Source organism: Leptonotus elevatus, chromosome 4 (genome assembly GCF_054856555.1).
Source record: "Leptonotus elevatus isolate MCC_2025b chromosome 4, RoL_Lele_1.0, whole genome shotgun sequence".
In the NCBI taxonomy this organism is placed as follows: domain Eukaryota; kingdom Metazoa; phylum Chordata; class Actinopteri; order Syngnathiformes; family Syngnathidae; genus Leptonotus; species Leptonotus elevatus.
This window is the reverse complement of record NC_141242.1, coordinates 21,046,576-21,059,507: the sequence shown is the minus strand read 5'-3', so window position 1 is coordinate 21,059,507 and position 12,932 is coordinate 21,046,576. Positions and strand designations below refer to the sequence as shown.

Sequence of the window (12,932 nt, the reverse complement as noted above, 5' to 3'; positions counted from 1 at the left end):
ATAAAAAAACTCTTAATTGGAGCTACCTGAATGTTGTTGTTGTTGTTGTTGTTGTTTTTTCCCGTTTAAATAATTTCAAATTTTTATTTTATTTATTATGTGATTCATCTATGTTCAATAAATGTTTTGTTTTTTTAAAGAACATAACCTTTAATGAGCCATATGCATTCAATTAGTTGTTTTTGCATGTATTTATTTATTTATGGTATAAGAAGAGATTATCAATACTGTAATATCTGTTGTGTGTGTTTATTTTTTTTAAAGTGTTGTCTGTTAATGATTGGTGGTTTTGAACAAAGGGGAAAGAGTAAATTCAGGGACAATTTCATCATGACCCACGGAGGAAAAAGTTTGGACATCACTGAGTTAGCCAGTCTAGGAGGGTGAGTCTGTGTGTGGAGTGCCTGGAGTTCTAGCCCATAGCTATAGCCTTAGCTCTTGATTGAATGTGCATTCTGTTATTGTTCATGCATGGTAATAACGTTTACGTGACCGTGTCTCACAAATGACGGCATTGCTTTAAATATTAGTAATATAAACTATTTTACATGTACATTTTAGTAGGCTATACAGTGTATTTCATTAAATAGTAATTGATTAGTTTAAGCATAATTCAACTTATTAAAATTAAAATAAAGATAAGGAGATACTTTATTCAATATTGTAAACTGTTTTTACACATTATCACCGCATCTACGAATGACCTGGCCAGTCAGTTTTTTTTTTTTTTTTTCAAACTAAATGTGGCCCACGGAGGTACTGTATGTCTTTTGTAGTTGTCAGGTCGTTATGCTGTAATTTGAATTTGTTACCAGTAGATGGAAGCAAATCTTCATGTTTAAAGCCACGCGATACCCAATAGGCCATTCGTTTTACTGAAAATAAAACCCAGGAATACTGTTAGTTTGGTAAATTACGTGTTGGTTTTGGCATAATATTTGACTCTGTTTGTTCAGCTTTTCCTCAACAATTTACCCCCCCCCCCCCCCCCCCCCCCCTGGTCTTTAGTGTCACTGAGCACGCCAGACCCTTGGGGGGGACAAAAAAAACCCATCTTCTCTTACAGGTTGTTATATTAACCATGCACCTCTCCTTCTCCGGTAGATATTCTGCACTCACACTCACAGTAAAAACACAACTCTGAATAGTCATTTTTATTTTAAACACTTTAATTTCTCCACGTGAAACAAAACCAAAACAGAGTAATTCCCATAAATAAAGAAAACAGGAGAAGGAAAGGAAAAAAAAACAATTTCAAACTATTGAGAGAGCTTGGCATGCTTGACATGCTGCAGTGTAACAGGTGCATCGTCACCAGGCTGACGACAAACAGCAGAACCTTTGTCAGTCTAGGACCCAAATGAATGCAATTAATATATCGGTCTCCTGGTTTTAACACATGAAGGATGGGGAGAAATGACAGAAATGAGACAACAGCTGAGATGAGGCTGCTGTCGGCCAGAAACACAGCAGCAGCTCAATGCCCCCTGAAATAGTTGCCGATGGCAGGTGGCACAGACTTGTTATCTCATCACGTTGGGAGGATGCACAAACGTTTTTGTTGAGACACTCCCGTGACCTTTCATTAATGCAAACTTGCAAATAAGTACAGAGTCTGATCTGCCAGATGGATTTTAGAGACAAATCTCTTGTATGCAGTCATGAATTCCATTAAAATACACTAAAGCACTTTGGACTGTCATTGAATCTTATGATTACGGAGAAACGTTAAAACCCAGACTTTGAACCTGGTCATTGTTTTGTACAATAATTGAACAACACTACGGTTATGTGCAAATGTCTCAGGCCTTTACTCGAGTTGTTGTTTTGATGACTAATATTTTTATGAATTTAAAGTGACCGAAGATATTTGTGCATTTTTGTAATTCCTTCCAGCCTGCTTGTAAGTATCAAGCCCTGCTCAGCCAATAAACAAAGCATAACATGAACAGAAGGTGAATTTTGACTGTGATGTCCTCTTTGCATTGTTGTTTAATGTGACAGATTTCCTAAACTGCCACTCAAAAAACACACACAAACAAACAAACAAAAAAATAATAATTAAAATAAAACTATAGAATTAGTACAAAAGCATGCATTAGGATTTAACAAAATAAATCCCATATGAAATACGGGCTGGAATTAACAGTAATGATCAATTAATCAATAAAAGTCTCACTTTTTGTTGCTTTTTAATGCAATAAGAACATCTACTGATGACCGGAACATGTATTTTAGTGCAAGTGTCATACTTAGCAGAATAATGCTAACCGATGGAGTTGCCTTACTCCTCGTAGCTCAATTTTCAATAGTGGCAGCATTTTCGCTGCTTGCAGCCATGTTAGTGCACGCCATTTTACTTTTGTTCAATATGCGAATAAGCAATCTTGAGTTCCACAATCGATGGAATTCTTAATGACCAAGTAATTGATTACTATGCCAATACCTACTCCAAAAACAATAAATATGTTGGCGTACTTCATCAGACATGTTGCTTAATACATTTTGTTGCTGTCTTCAGATTCAATTCTGCATTCACTGCAAAAAAAAAAAAGTCAGTGGTGTTAGGCTTTTGGGTGAAATTTCTTTATGAAGCCTATATGCACCATTAACTACAGGTCAACTTAATTTGATTTTTAAACATCTGAATGCCCATTTTGTCCTGCTCATTGTTCCATTGCTTTTTGCATAACTTGCAAATTTCACAAGTGTTTGACTCATTAATCAACCAATACATTTCCACGGACGTCCAGTTTTATTCTTTACTGTAACTCTTGCAGTTTCTCTGCATCTCTATTGCAACCTCCTCTCCAAGTATGTAGATAGGTACCGATTCGCAGACCCCCGTGACTTTTCATCAGCGCTTCAGTAGTGTGTGTATAATGGATGGAAATGCTAACTTAGCATTTAGCTCTCTCCATTAGCTTACCTAGAGGCAGTACACATACTTGTGGGGTATTTTAGTCATGTGGATTTAATAGTAATATTTCCCAGATTCCATCAGCATGTAAAGTTCACAGGAGGGGGGGGGGATACAAAATAAAGTCTACTTGAATGTTAAACAGATATGAAGGGCTATAACCATCACACCACCTGAGCCACTCCAAACACATATTCCTGTTTATGTTACCAGTTTACCAGTCTCCCATCAGTACCTTAAGTGTCTTCCGAACTCAACTGCAGTGATTCTGAAGATTTTGAGAAGCTGGTCAGAAGACACATGTGACATCACCCAGGGACTGTTGCCCTCATTTAACCCCCACTAATTTGCTCCGCAGGGAAAACAGGTCACCTGGTGATGCTACAGCCCGAGCTTTACACACAATCCTGACACATTTGGAACAGAAAAACAAGTCATCCTTCCATCGACTTCAGCTCTGCATTTAATACAATAATTCCAAATAAAATGACATCTAAATTAAACAATCTTTTGAGAAAGGACTTCCTCTGTGAGCACCCAACAAGAGTCAGAGTAGGGCTCCACCTCTTCTTGCATTCAGCCTCAACAGTTGCCTACAAGGATGTGCACAGTGCACATTGTACACTGACAAAGATTCTAGTTCCGATGATACTTTTTGACACTCCAAGCTCAGTGGCCAGTTCCCCGTGTGAAACACAGCCATTGAAAGTCTCTACTGTTAAATCAATCGCTCGGTATCGTCTTGGTCTCATAATGTCAAAATGGAAACTAGGAGAACTGTTTAAAAGGGAAGTCAACCTTGACAATAATATTTTATATGTGACGTCACTAGTCTAAACATGACATTCTGATTGATATTACTTTTATGGAATACGAGTTATGCAGCAAAATCCAGCTGTATTTACCATCTCAAGGGGCGGCCATTTTGCCACTTGCTGTCGGGTGAAGATGACATCACAGTTGCTCAGGACACATGCGACGACCAATCACAGCTCAACTGTTTTCTGAAGCTGAGCTGTGATTGGTTGTTACCTGATACCTGAGCAACTGTGATGTCATTTTCACTCGACAGCAAGGGGCAAAATCTGATATTGATAAAAACTGCTGGATTTTGACGCTCATATTCCACTAACACAATATTAATCAGAACATCATATTTAGACTAGTGTGGCTGCATAGAACATATTATTGTCAAGAAAAATATTTTGGGGGTTAACTTCCTCTTTAAATGCCAATTTTAATTAAACCACGAAATCCATGGGTTGATTTTTCGATCAAACAACTGCTGTTGCAACACTACAAAAAAAAAAAAAGAACATGGACATGGATTCAAACGTTTAGAGACGGTGAAATCAAATTATTTTGTAAAGGTTATCGTGCATATTAGGATCATTCTGATATTTCACCCAAAAGCCAAAAAACCCTTAATTTGTATCGCGCCACTCACCAAAAAAACTGCCGGGATGTGTTTAGTATTGTCACATCCACACAGGATTATTGTCTCTAAAAGCCTCTGCCAGTTGTTCAACAGGTTTTAAGCTATGCCAAGGAGGGCCTGTCCTGAACTACCACCAACTCAAAGGAAGCACAGGTCAATGACTCGTGTGCATGGAGGTGGGAACGAGTAGGAGGGAAAGACACAGAGAGCGTCGCTGCCGGAAAAATGGTGGATGTGGATGAGTCCTCATGGGACAAACACACATACAATGGCTTTGTGGAGGCACACCGTAGTCATGCACTTTACTCACACACAGATGATGCCAAATGAAAGAGTGGGATGGGAAACAAGCCAAGAGTGTGTGCGTGTGCATGCCCAGGTTACACGGATAGGCAGCCTCCAAGAGTGGATCTATGTGGTGCTGTGATTCAATTCCTGCATTTGTCTCTCCTGACAGAGATGAAAGAAATAGGGCAGGCGGAAGAACCAAAAGGCTGGAGTCATATAGAGTCAAGTTTACAAAATAAATAATATATCCATCAACATATGATACATGAGCAAAAATGTTCATAAAGAAATATTAGAAATCTGTTGTAAACTAGGATTTGAAGATGAAAAAGGTTTATATATTGTGTCTTCAGACTTGGAAGTGGGCGTTACTTGCTGTAACGCCATGGCCTGGGAATCAGACCAATTTCAGTCAATATGTGAACTGCTGAAGCTCACTTTAGTCCAGTTTCTGGACCGTATTACGCAGCCCATTGACTAGAGCTGGTGTACCCTTCTTACATCCACGTCATTGGGCTCTGCACTGCAGTGTCGCCTTCACCTTAGCTGGACTAAGATTTGAACACACTTGCAAATTAGCCAACTTTAGCCCAAGTGTTTGGAGCTAAAGTGGATTGTAGCCCTCGATGTCCTCTTCAGGTGGTTGCAGTCATTTTCCCAGGAACACGAAGGGACAGCACATCCCTTATAATAACTATACAAGTTTATAGTATAGCCTCATTCCAAAAACAATGTTTTTCTTAAATAAAAAAGTGGATAAACAAAACAGCCATTCCAACGTTGAGAAGAATCACCATGGTAACCAGGATAGCGCTGAATGCCTGCGGGGAGACAAAAAAAAAAAGGCTTAATAGTAAATAATGACACCAAAAAAAACACAGAGATTTTGAATAAATTCAGTGTATGTAACTGATAAAAACAGAGACAATATTCCACTGGAAGGATGTGTAAGTGTATCTCCAGGACACATTTTCGTGTGCATCAATCAAGTTACAAATAATGTAGACTTATGGGAACAGTCACTTGAGCTCTGTTTTGGAATGGAAACCCTCACTACTTGACGTTTAAACGTTTTAGTGAGTGAAAAAAACATACGGGGCTCTGTTTTCATAGACAAGTACAGAGGATGGGTCCTTTGACATGTGCTTGGCACATCTGATATTTTGTTTGCTGAATTTGTTGGTGGAAGGATGTCTGCAGACGTGGGCGTGTGCTGGATGTCATCATTCAATACATTGATTGCATTGTTACCATTTCCATCATTATTAGAATATTCTTTTGAAATTATCCCACTGGCTATGTACTCCAAAACCTAAGGTACCAACAACCTATTACCAAACTAAGAGTTTCTACTGTCTTTCCAAGCTAAGATTAAAAACATCACCACAGGATTTGCTTTCTTGCTCAATGACACATCAACAGATGGTCGCTGCCAAGTAAGGTCACGTAGGTGAAGGCCAGTGCTACTGACCACCGGTCCCGTCTGGCTGGCTAATATTATTATTGATGCAGGTGTCATGGGCCGTGATTGTTACTTTAAGGCCCTGTCCACACGAAAGCCCGTTTCAATGTATCCTCACAGGTTTCTTACCGTTTAGGCCGTTTGTCCACATGACGGCGCGGTTTCGGAGCTTGAAACCGATCAACTTTTGAAACCGGGCTCCAGAATGCAAAGATTTCAATACGCGCCCCGTACGCCTCCGTCTGGACACCATATGCAGGATACTCCTCTAGTGATGATGTCATGGTCGCAGCTCGATGACGACGCATTGTCGCAGATTGATGCCGTAAGCGCCAATTCTCGCGTGACTGCGTGCAAACCATCATTTTGTCAACAACAATGGCGGATAGCCGTGTCGTAGTCGTTTTGCGCAGCCTCCTTTGCTTGCTAATGCTTTTGCAGCAAAATATGTTGCTTCTTTATTCCCACGTTCAACAAGTGGTGTTGTACTTGACTCACCCGCCATTGTCACGTCTCCCGTATTCATCTTTTTCATGTTGTTTTGATACATGCAAAGCCATGTTTGTTCTGTAAATTGCAATAATGTCTCCTTCGCTGATTCTTCTTCTACGCTTACTCCCTGTGACTGCGCTACAGCGCCGCTCCAGACTTGGCATATACATTACAGCTGTTAAACGTCCTCAGCGTCTTCTTTTGGACACTGCATTGCTTACGTCTGGACGGGGCCTTAGCTTTGGTTAGATTTCTGTTGTCATGTGTTCCCTGTGTTCCTTTTGTCATTGTCTGCCTCGTTACGTTTTATCATGTCCACCTGTGTTTGCCACTCTGGTACCTTGTGTCATCCAATCAACTCCCTCAGCCACATGTGTGTATGTCCAGGTGTCTCTCCTTGTCTCGTTAGTGTCTTTGTGTTTGGTTTCCTGTATGTTTGTTTGCTCCCTCAGTCCAAGTCCTGTAAATCCTACTGTATGTTTTGTTATTTTGGACTTTTATCAATTAAGCATTTTTATTTTTTCCTAGTACTTAATTTGCCCTTTTATTTTTTGTTGAATTAAATTACCTTTTTGAGCACCACCAGAAAAACCTGACAGCAGGAGTTTTGTTTGATTTTGTGACAACACAACACACAGCCCATTGAACACCCACAACAGTTCGGTCTGAATAAATAGTATCTACAAAAGAGAAGCTACAGAATACTACTTCTTCATCATCAGTGTACTGTACAATGTCAAAGGTCATTAAAACACCAAACCTAGTCATGGCCGGAGACACATAGGCTACTGTAACTGTATGGGGAGAGATTTGTCTCAAAATGATTCACGTCACATGTTTTTTATATTCACAAATGTGTCTGTGATTTACGTGTGTTTTTTTCCTCTTTAAATGCACAAATACTGAAATATCCACGATTTACGCAGGTTTTTATTTTTATGCGTGTGCATTTATCATGCGTGTTTGTGGATCAGCGGGCACACATTTATTTTTTAGACAAATATCATGCAGCATTCACACGTGGAAAGGCCCTTCCCTCCTCCATCCACTAGGAGGTAGTGTTGCTGTCTCAATTGAACTGGAATAAGTCGCCTCCCGTTTTTCATTTTAAAGTGAGAAAACGTGCCTTTATCGAATTTTCTATTATGTGGTTAATTAACACAAGTCGGGAAACAAAATATAATTTGTTTCCCTTGAGCGTACTTTGCCTTGAAGTCAGAAGACCTTCTTCTTCTGCTGCTACCTCTTCGGCTGCTGCTGCAGCGGTAAAAGAAGAGAAGAAGTTGGTCCTGTTGAATGGCCTCACAAATCATTGTTTTTTTTTTATTTTTGGGGGAGTTTGAAGGCCATGGGTTATCAGGAAAAGATACAAAACATAAATCATCTGAATTAGAGATGTATCACCAATGCATATTTTGCAAATAGTTTATACAAGTGTCACAATATATATATATATTTCAAGCCAAACCACAAACTACAAGTTCTCAGCTTCAATGTAATCACCCTGGAGTAAATATGGTAACTGTGTCCTCAGATCTCAGTAAGCATTGACATTTTTTCCACGGCCAGGTCGTCAAGCAATGAGCAGAGTGAGTGATGATAAAACCAATGAGAAGCTACATGATGAGTCAAGGAGCTTTGAGAGTCTGACGAAGCCAAAGCTGAAGAAAGCAGGACAGTCAAAGTCATATTAATTGCCTTCAATGTGTGGGCCATCGTCCACTGCGAGTTCTTGTCACATGACCTGACGATCACCCAGCAAGTCTACAAAGTGAACTTGCGGCGTTTGCTTTGTTCAAGAAGAGGTGAGGGTTGTAGTGACAACTCGTGGTTGCTTCCACATGACAATCTGCATGTTCACGATCCCTTGTGCATCTGACAATTCATGTCCGAGAAGATTGTCGCTGCTGGAAGCAGTATTACTGAAACATTGTTGTAAATTAATGTGATAATGAGGTTTCTGGTGATGAACCCTATAATAGGCTTATCCCAGATCTGTGACATATCATCAGGTCACAAGTGAATGCAATCCATCTGAGAGACTGCTCTTACTCAGCAAGATGGCTGTGCTACTCAGCAGCACAATGAGTGGCAGATTAAATACATAACACATTTGATGTGTTTTCCCAATGCGTGCCCAAGTTTCATTGTTAAAAGGAATCATATCATAGTGAAGGCCTGACATATAATAAAACCAGTCATAAGCTTTGTTATTTTGCATTTGTGCGCTTTGGGCCCTATTTTCGTGCCCAACGCAAGTCTAGCGCAAAGCGTAGTTTAACTGTGCGCATGGGTGGAGTTTTCTTCTTTTGGTAGAAGTGCCCGTTTGTTCTACTGTGCGCCGTTGGGGAGGGAACACAGCCAACTTCCAGCCAAATGAAGCGGCTCCCCTCATTCCCTTTAAAGGGGAAGTCATCCTTAAACATTTCTTGACAATAATGTTTGACTTCTCTAGTCTAAACATGTCATTCTGATTAATATTACATTTGTGGATTATGAGTTATGTAGCAAAATCCAGCCATTTTTTATCTATCTTGCCACTTGCTGTCGACTGAAGATGACATTACAGTTGCTCAGGGCTCGGGGAACGACAAATCACAGCTTACCTGTTTTCTGACGCTGAGCTGTGATTGGTTGTTACCTGAGACTTGAGCAACTGTGATGTCATTTTCACTTGAAAGCAAGTGGCAAAATGGCCAAAATGTGGCACTCAGTACATATAGTAGCACCAGGTGAGGTCACACTTGAAGGTATTTGTACAACAGTTCAAAACAGCAAACAGTGTTGATAGAATCCACTCAAGCTGTCGATCACAATACAGTAAATATCAGAATTGGTGTATTTGCAATTGCATCCATTTCTGTTCTCTATTTAGTTCAAGCACATTGCCCATGTACGATATACTGCTGAAGAGCAATCTTGAAGTCCCTTATAGTCAAGTTAAGTCATTGCAACATTCTGCGTCTATTTATCTCAGTGTGACGATAACTGTGTATGCTGTGAACCTGCTTTACACAAATCCCGCTTGGTTCTCTGCAGCTGCAAACACACACCCCACCTCAACCTACTCCCCCAGAACCCCCCCCCCCCCCCCCCCCACTGTTGCTGACACCCACCCGCCGATTGGCCGCTGTCGAAGCAAGGCATAAGCTGTTCCCTAGCAACAGAGCGCTAGTTAACCAATAGGGGGGCTTCTGAGAGGAAGCCCTACTTTGCTAATCTGCTGTTACTAAGGTACAGAGAGGACCAGTGGGTTTCTCTCGCTTGCGTGTGTGTGTGTGTGTGTGTGTGTTGAATGAGGTACATGCAATGGAAGGTAGCAACCACGAGCTACTACATAACATCATTGGCGGCCGGTCTGCTGTAGACAAATGATATTGAAATGAACCAGCGTGATTAAGGAGTCTGAAGCTGTATGCACGTGCAATGACAGTGTTGATGGGTTCTTATATGTAAAAGTGCTCAGTGTTCAGTATTCCCTACAGGATAGTTCCCATTTTACTGCAATTTGCTGAGCACTGCGGGTGTATTTTTGTGGTGGATTAGCATGATTCAGGCCATGCACCTGGCGAGACAAAACGACAATAACCAACAAAATCCTGTTTGGTCAAATACAACAGATGCTTCTTTAGAATATATCCCAAGATAGAATCTCTGATTATTATCTTTATATAAGGAATGATATATTTTAAAATTACACTCAACAACACATTTATTATTATTATTATTATTATTATTATCATCACATCATTTACATTAAATGCAATGCACAACATGTAAAACACATGAACAGAAATTGACTTTTGTGAATACTTTGAAAAGTTCTCTGTTTGCTCCTCCCCCTCCCCGTGTCTTAATCGTAATTATGTAAATAGCCATCCATTAATTTAGCTTGTCAGTAGCACCTTGGCTTGGCATAATAATATTAACACACGCACACACAACAGCTATAGCTTCTTTCATTCCAATTCAAAGACAGGATAATAGTGCTGTCTCTGACCACCTGAAATGTTTTCTAGCTAGAAAAAAATGTCAGCTAATTCCTAAAAACATAAACAGTTAGCAATATGACAAATGTTAATGATAATTGTTTGTTGGTATTAAATGGTAGAGGGGATGTGCCGTATTCTGTGCTTGACCACCCGCCCAAAAATGGGCTAGAAACGGCCATGTTGCAGGATGATGACATATTAGAAATGTCTAATCTTCTATACAGTTACCACCTAGTCCAGGAGTAGGGAACCCTGGTCCTCGAGAGCCGCTGTCCCGCCTGTTTCCCATGTCTCCCTTCTCCAACACAGTTGACTCATATTATCAGCTCATCAGCATGCTCTTGAGAAGCCTGATAACTATCCTGTTCATCAAATCAGCTGTGCTGGTGGAGGGAGACATGGAAGACAGGCAGGACAGTGGCTCTCGAGGACCAGGGTTCCCTACACACTAAAAGTTGTGTGCACACAATAAGAAGCCAAGACGTTCCATCTTAACTAACTCGATGAGTGTTTGGGGGTGCATACAGTGGCTGCTCCGCACCTGGGTCACTTTGAAAGAGCCACAAATTAAATAATGAAAATGAAAAAGAATTGTAAAAAATATATATTTCAAAATATGTGTATATATGTAGAGCTATTGATTACTAAAATGTATTTTATCATCTTGGTTATCACGGTTTTAAAAGTCGGTCCCTATGCAATACACATGTTCGGCTCTCCTCAATCCCATTCAAATCAGTGCGGCGTCAGCGCACACATGTTTGACATTGCGGAAGCAGAAATGGACTCAATGGGGTCTGAGGGATGAGATTGGCTCGTGCGTGAGAGCGTGTGTACAGGTAAACTGAAAGCTCTCCAAATGCGGAGTATTTAGTTGGCTGTGTATCATGTGACGTGGGCAATTGCAGACTGCCTTGCACCTCCAACTGTGCATCTATAGGTTTACATGAATCCATATATTTCGATTAGAATGAATCCAAACGGAATTAAAATGCTCCTGCTGTCAAGTCTCAGTGGCTCCCAACCACTGCTCCATATTAACACCTCGATCGGAATGAAAAGGCCAAATCCAAATGGAATATCATTTGGATTCTCAGGAGTGGTATATTCCTATTGCCAATCCAAACGAGCGTCATGTAAACAGATCAATCAGAATAGCCAGGCTGCATACGGTCTCCGCGTGCTCTGTCTTGACATAAACACATTTTAATATGACGCTCTACGACGTGAAAACTACTTGGAACATGTTCTTATCTAAATATTGCTTTAACAAAAGTGTTAAAACTATCCCAACTACTGTGCTTAACAGATGAATGAAATCCATCTGGATCAAATTTACATCAATCGACGCGCGTCCGATGGCTGAAACACAGCTGATCTGATTAATGTAGTGAAGCATATAAACAGCAGATAGGAATGGTTCACATCACATGTAAACATGTGACCACCGATCTTCATTCGGAATAATTTCGATCGGAATGATAAAAAAAGTTTCCATGTACACTGCCCATCTAGTTATGATACATGGTTAGGGGATGCTATTAAAAAACATTTTTTAAGATGATAATGATAATTTGTTCAATGAATTAATATCTCAAAATGATTCAATGTGATCGTCCCATGCAGTTGTCATATTTCTGAATAAAATTCAATGACCCCCACAACACACATCCACGTCTGCCTTTGCTTCGATCAAGGCCAAAATCCACCAGCACCTGCGCCACCATTTAGACCTGCTTTTCGACTTTCTGTCACCAAATTGCTAGATGCACCGAGGCCGTGGCAGCTCAGTCCCCAGAACACCCAGCAAGGCGTACAACATCTACCAAATTCACAATCATTCTAAACTAGACTTTCCCCAAGCCCAGCCAGGCGCAACAATTTCCAAGATAGAAGACCCCGCTACTAAAATAAAAGATGCACACGTGCGTCAGTCTCCAAAATAAGAGCCCAAAATGTGAAGTTAGGTTATCTAAAAGTCATATACTGATCATCTCCAGTGATGTGCATATCATATCTAGCAAGCTAGCAGGCAGGGTTGGGCAGGTCCAATAGTACAAACTCTGAAATAGTTTGGCTTAAGCCACAGGTGCTTCTACTCAACAGGTGGAGACGAGGTCATTTACCTGCCAGTTGAATAGAAGCACCTGTGGCTTAAGCCAAACTGTGGCAGGGCTTTTACTTTCTGGACCTGGATTCCCCAACCCTGCTAGCAATTTGTAATTTGGGTGAAAGCTTGAGTACCCTATGAACACCCATGCAAAGTGCTGGGCAAACATGCAAAATACATACATGACATTTGAGCTAAGTTTTGAGAACCCCCCCCCCACCCCCCCCCCC

At 40.6% G+C, this 12,932-nt stretch overlaps 1 protein-coding gene across 2 annotated transcripts in view; it reads right to left on the bottom strand.

Moving 5' to 3' along the window:
* Positions 1-1,139: 1,139 nt before the first annotated feature.
* Positions 1,140-12,932, bottom strand: part of jph3b (junctophilin 3b) — a 55,907-nt gene continuing 44,114 nt past the window's right edge. For both annotated transcript variants that reach the window (XM_086073079.1, XM_086073078.1), the window contains one exon: positions 1,140-5,467. In XM_086073079.1, coding sequence (XP_085929205.1) covers positions 5,387-5,467 — 81 coding nt within the window. In that variant the 3' untranslated portion in view covers positions 1,140-5,386. The remainder of the gene's footprint in view (positions 5,468-12,932) is intronic.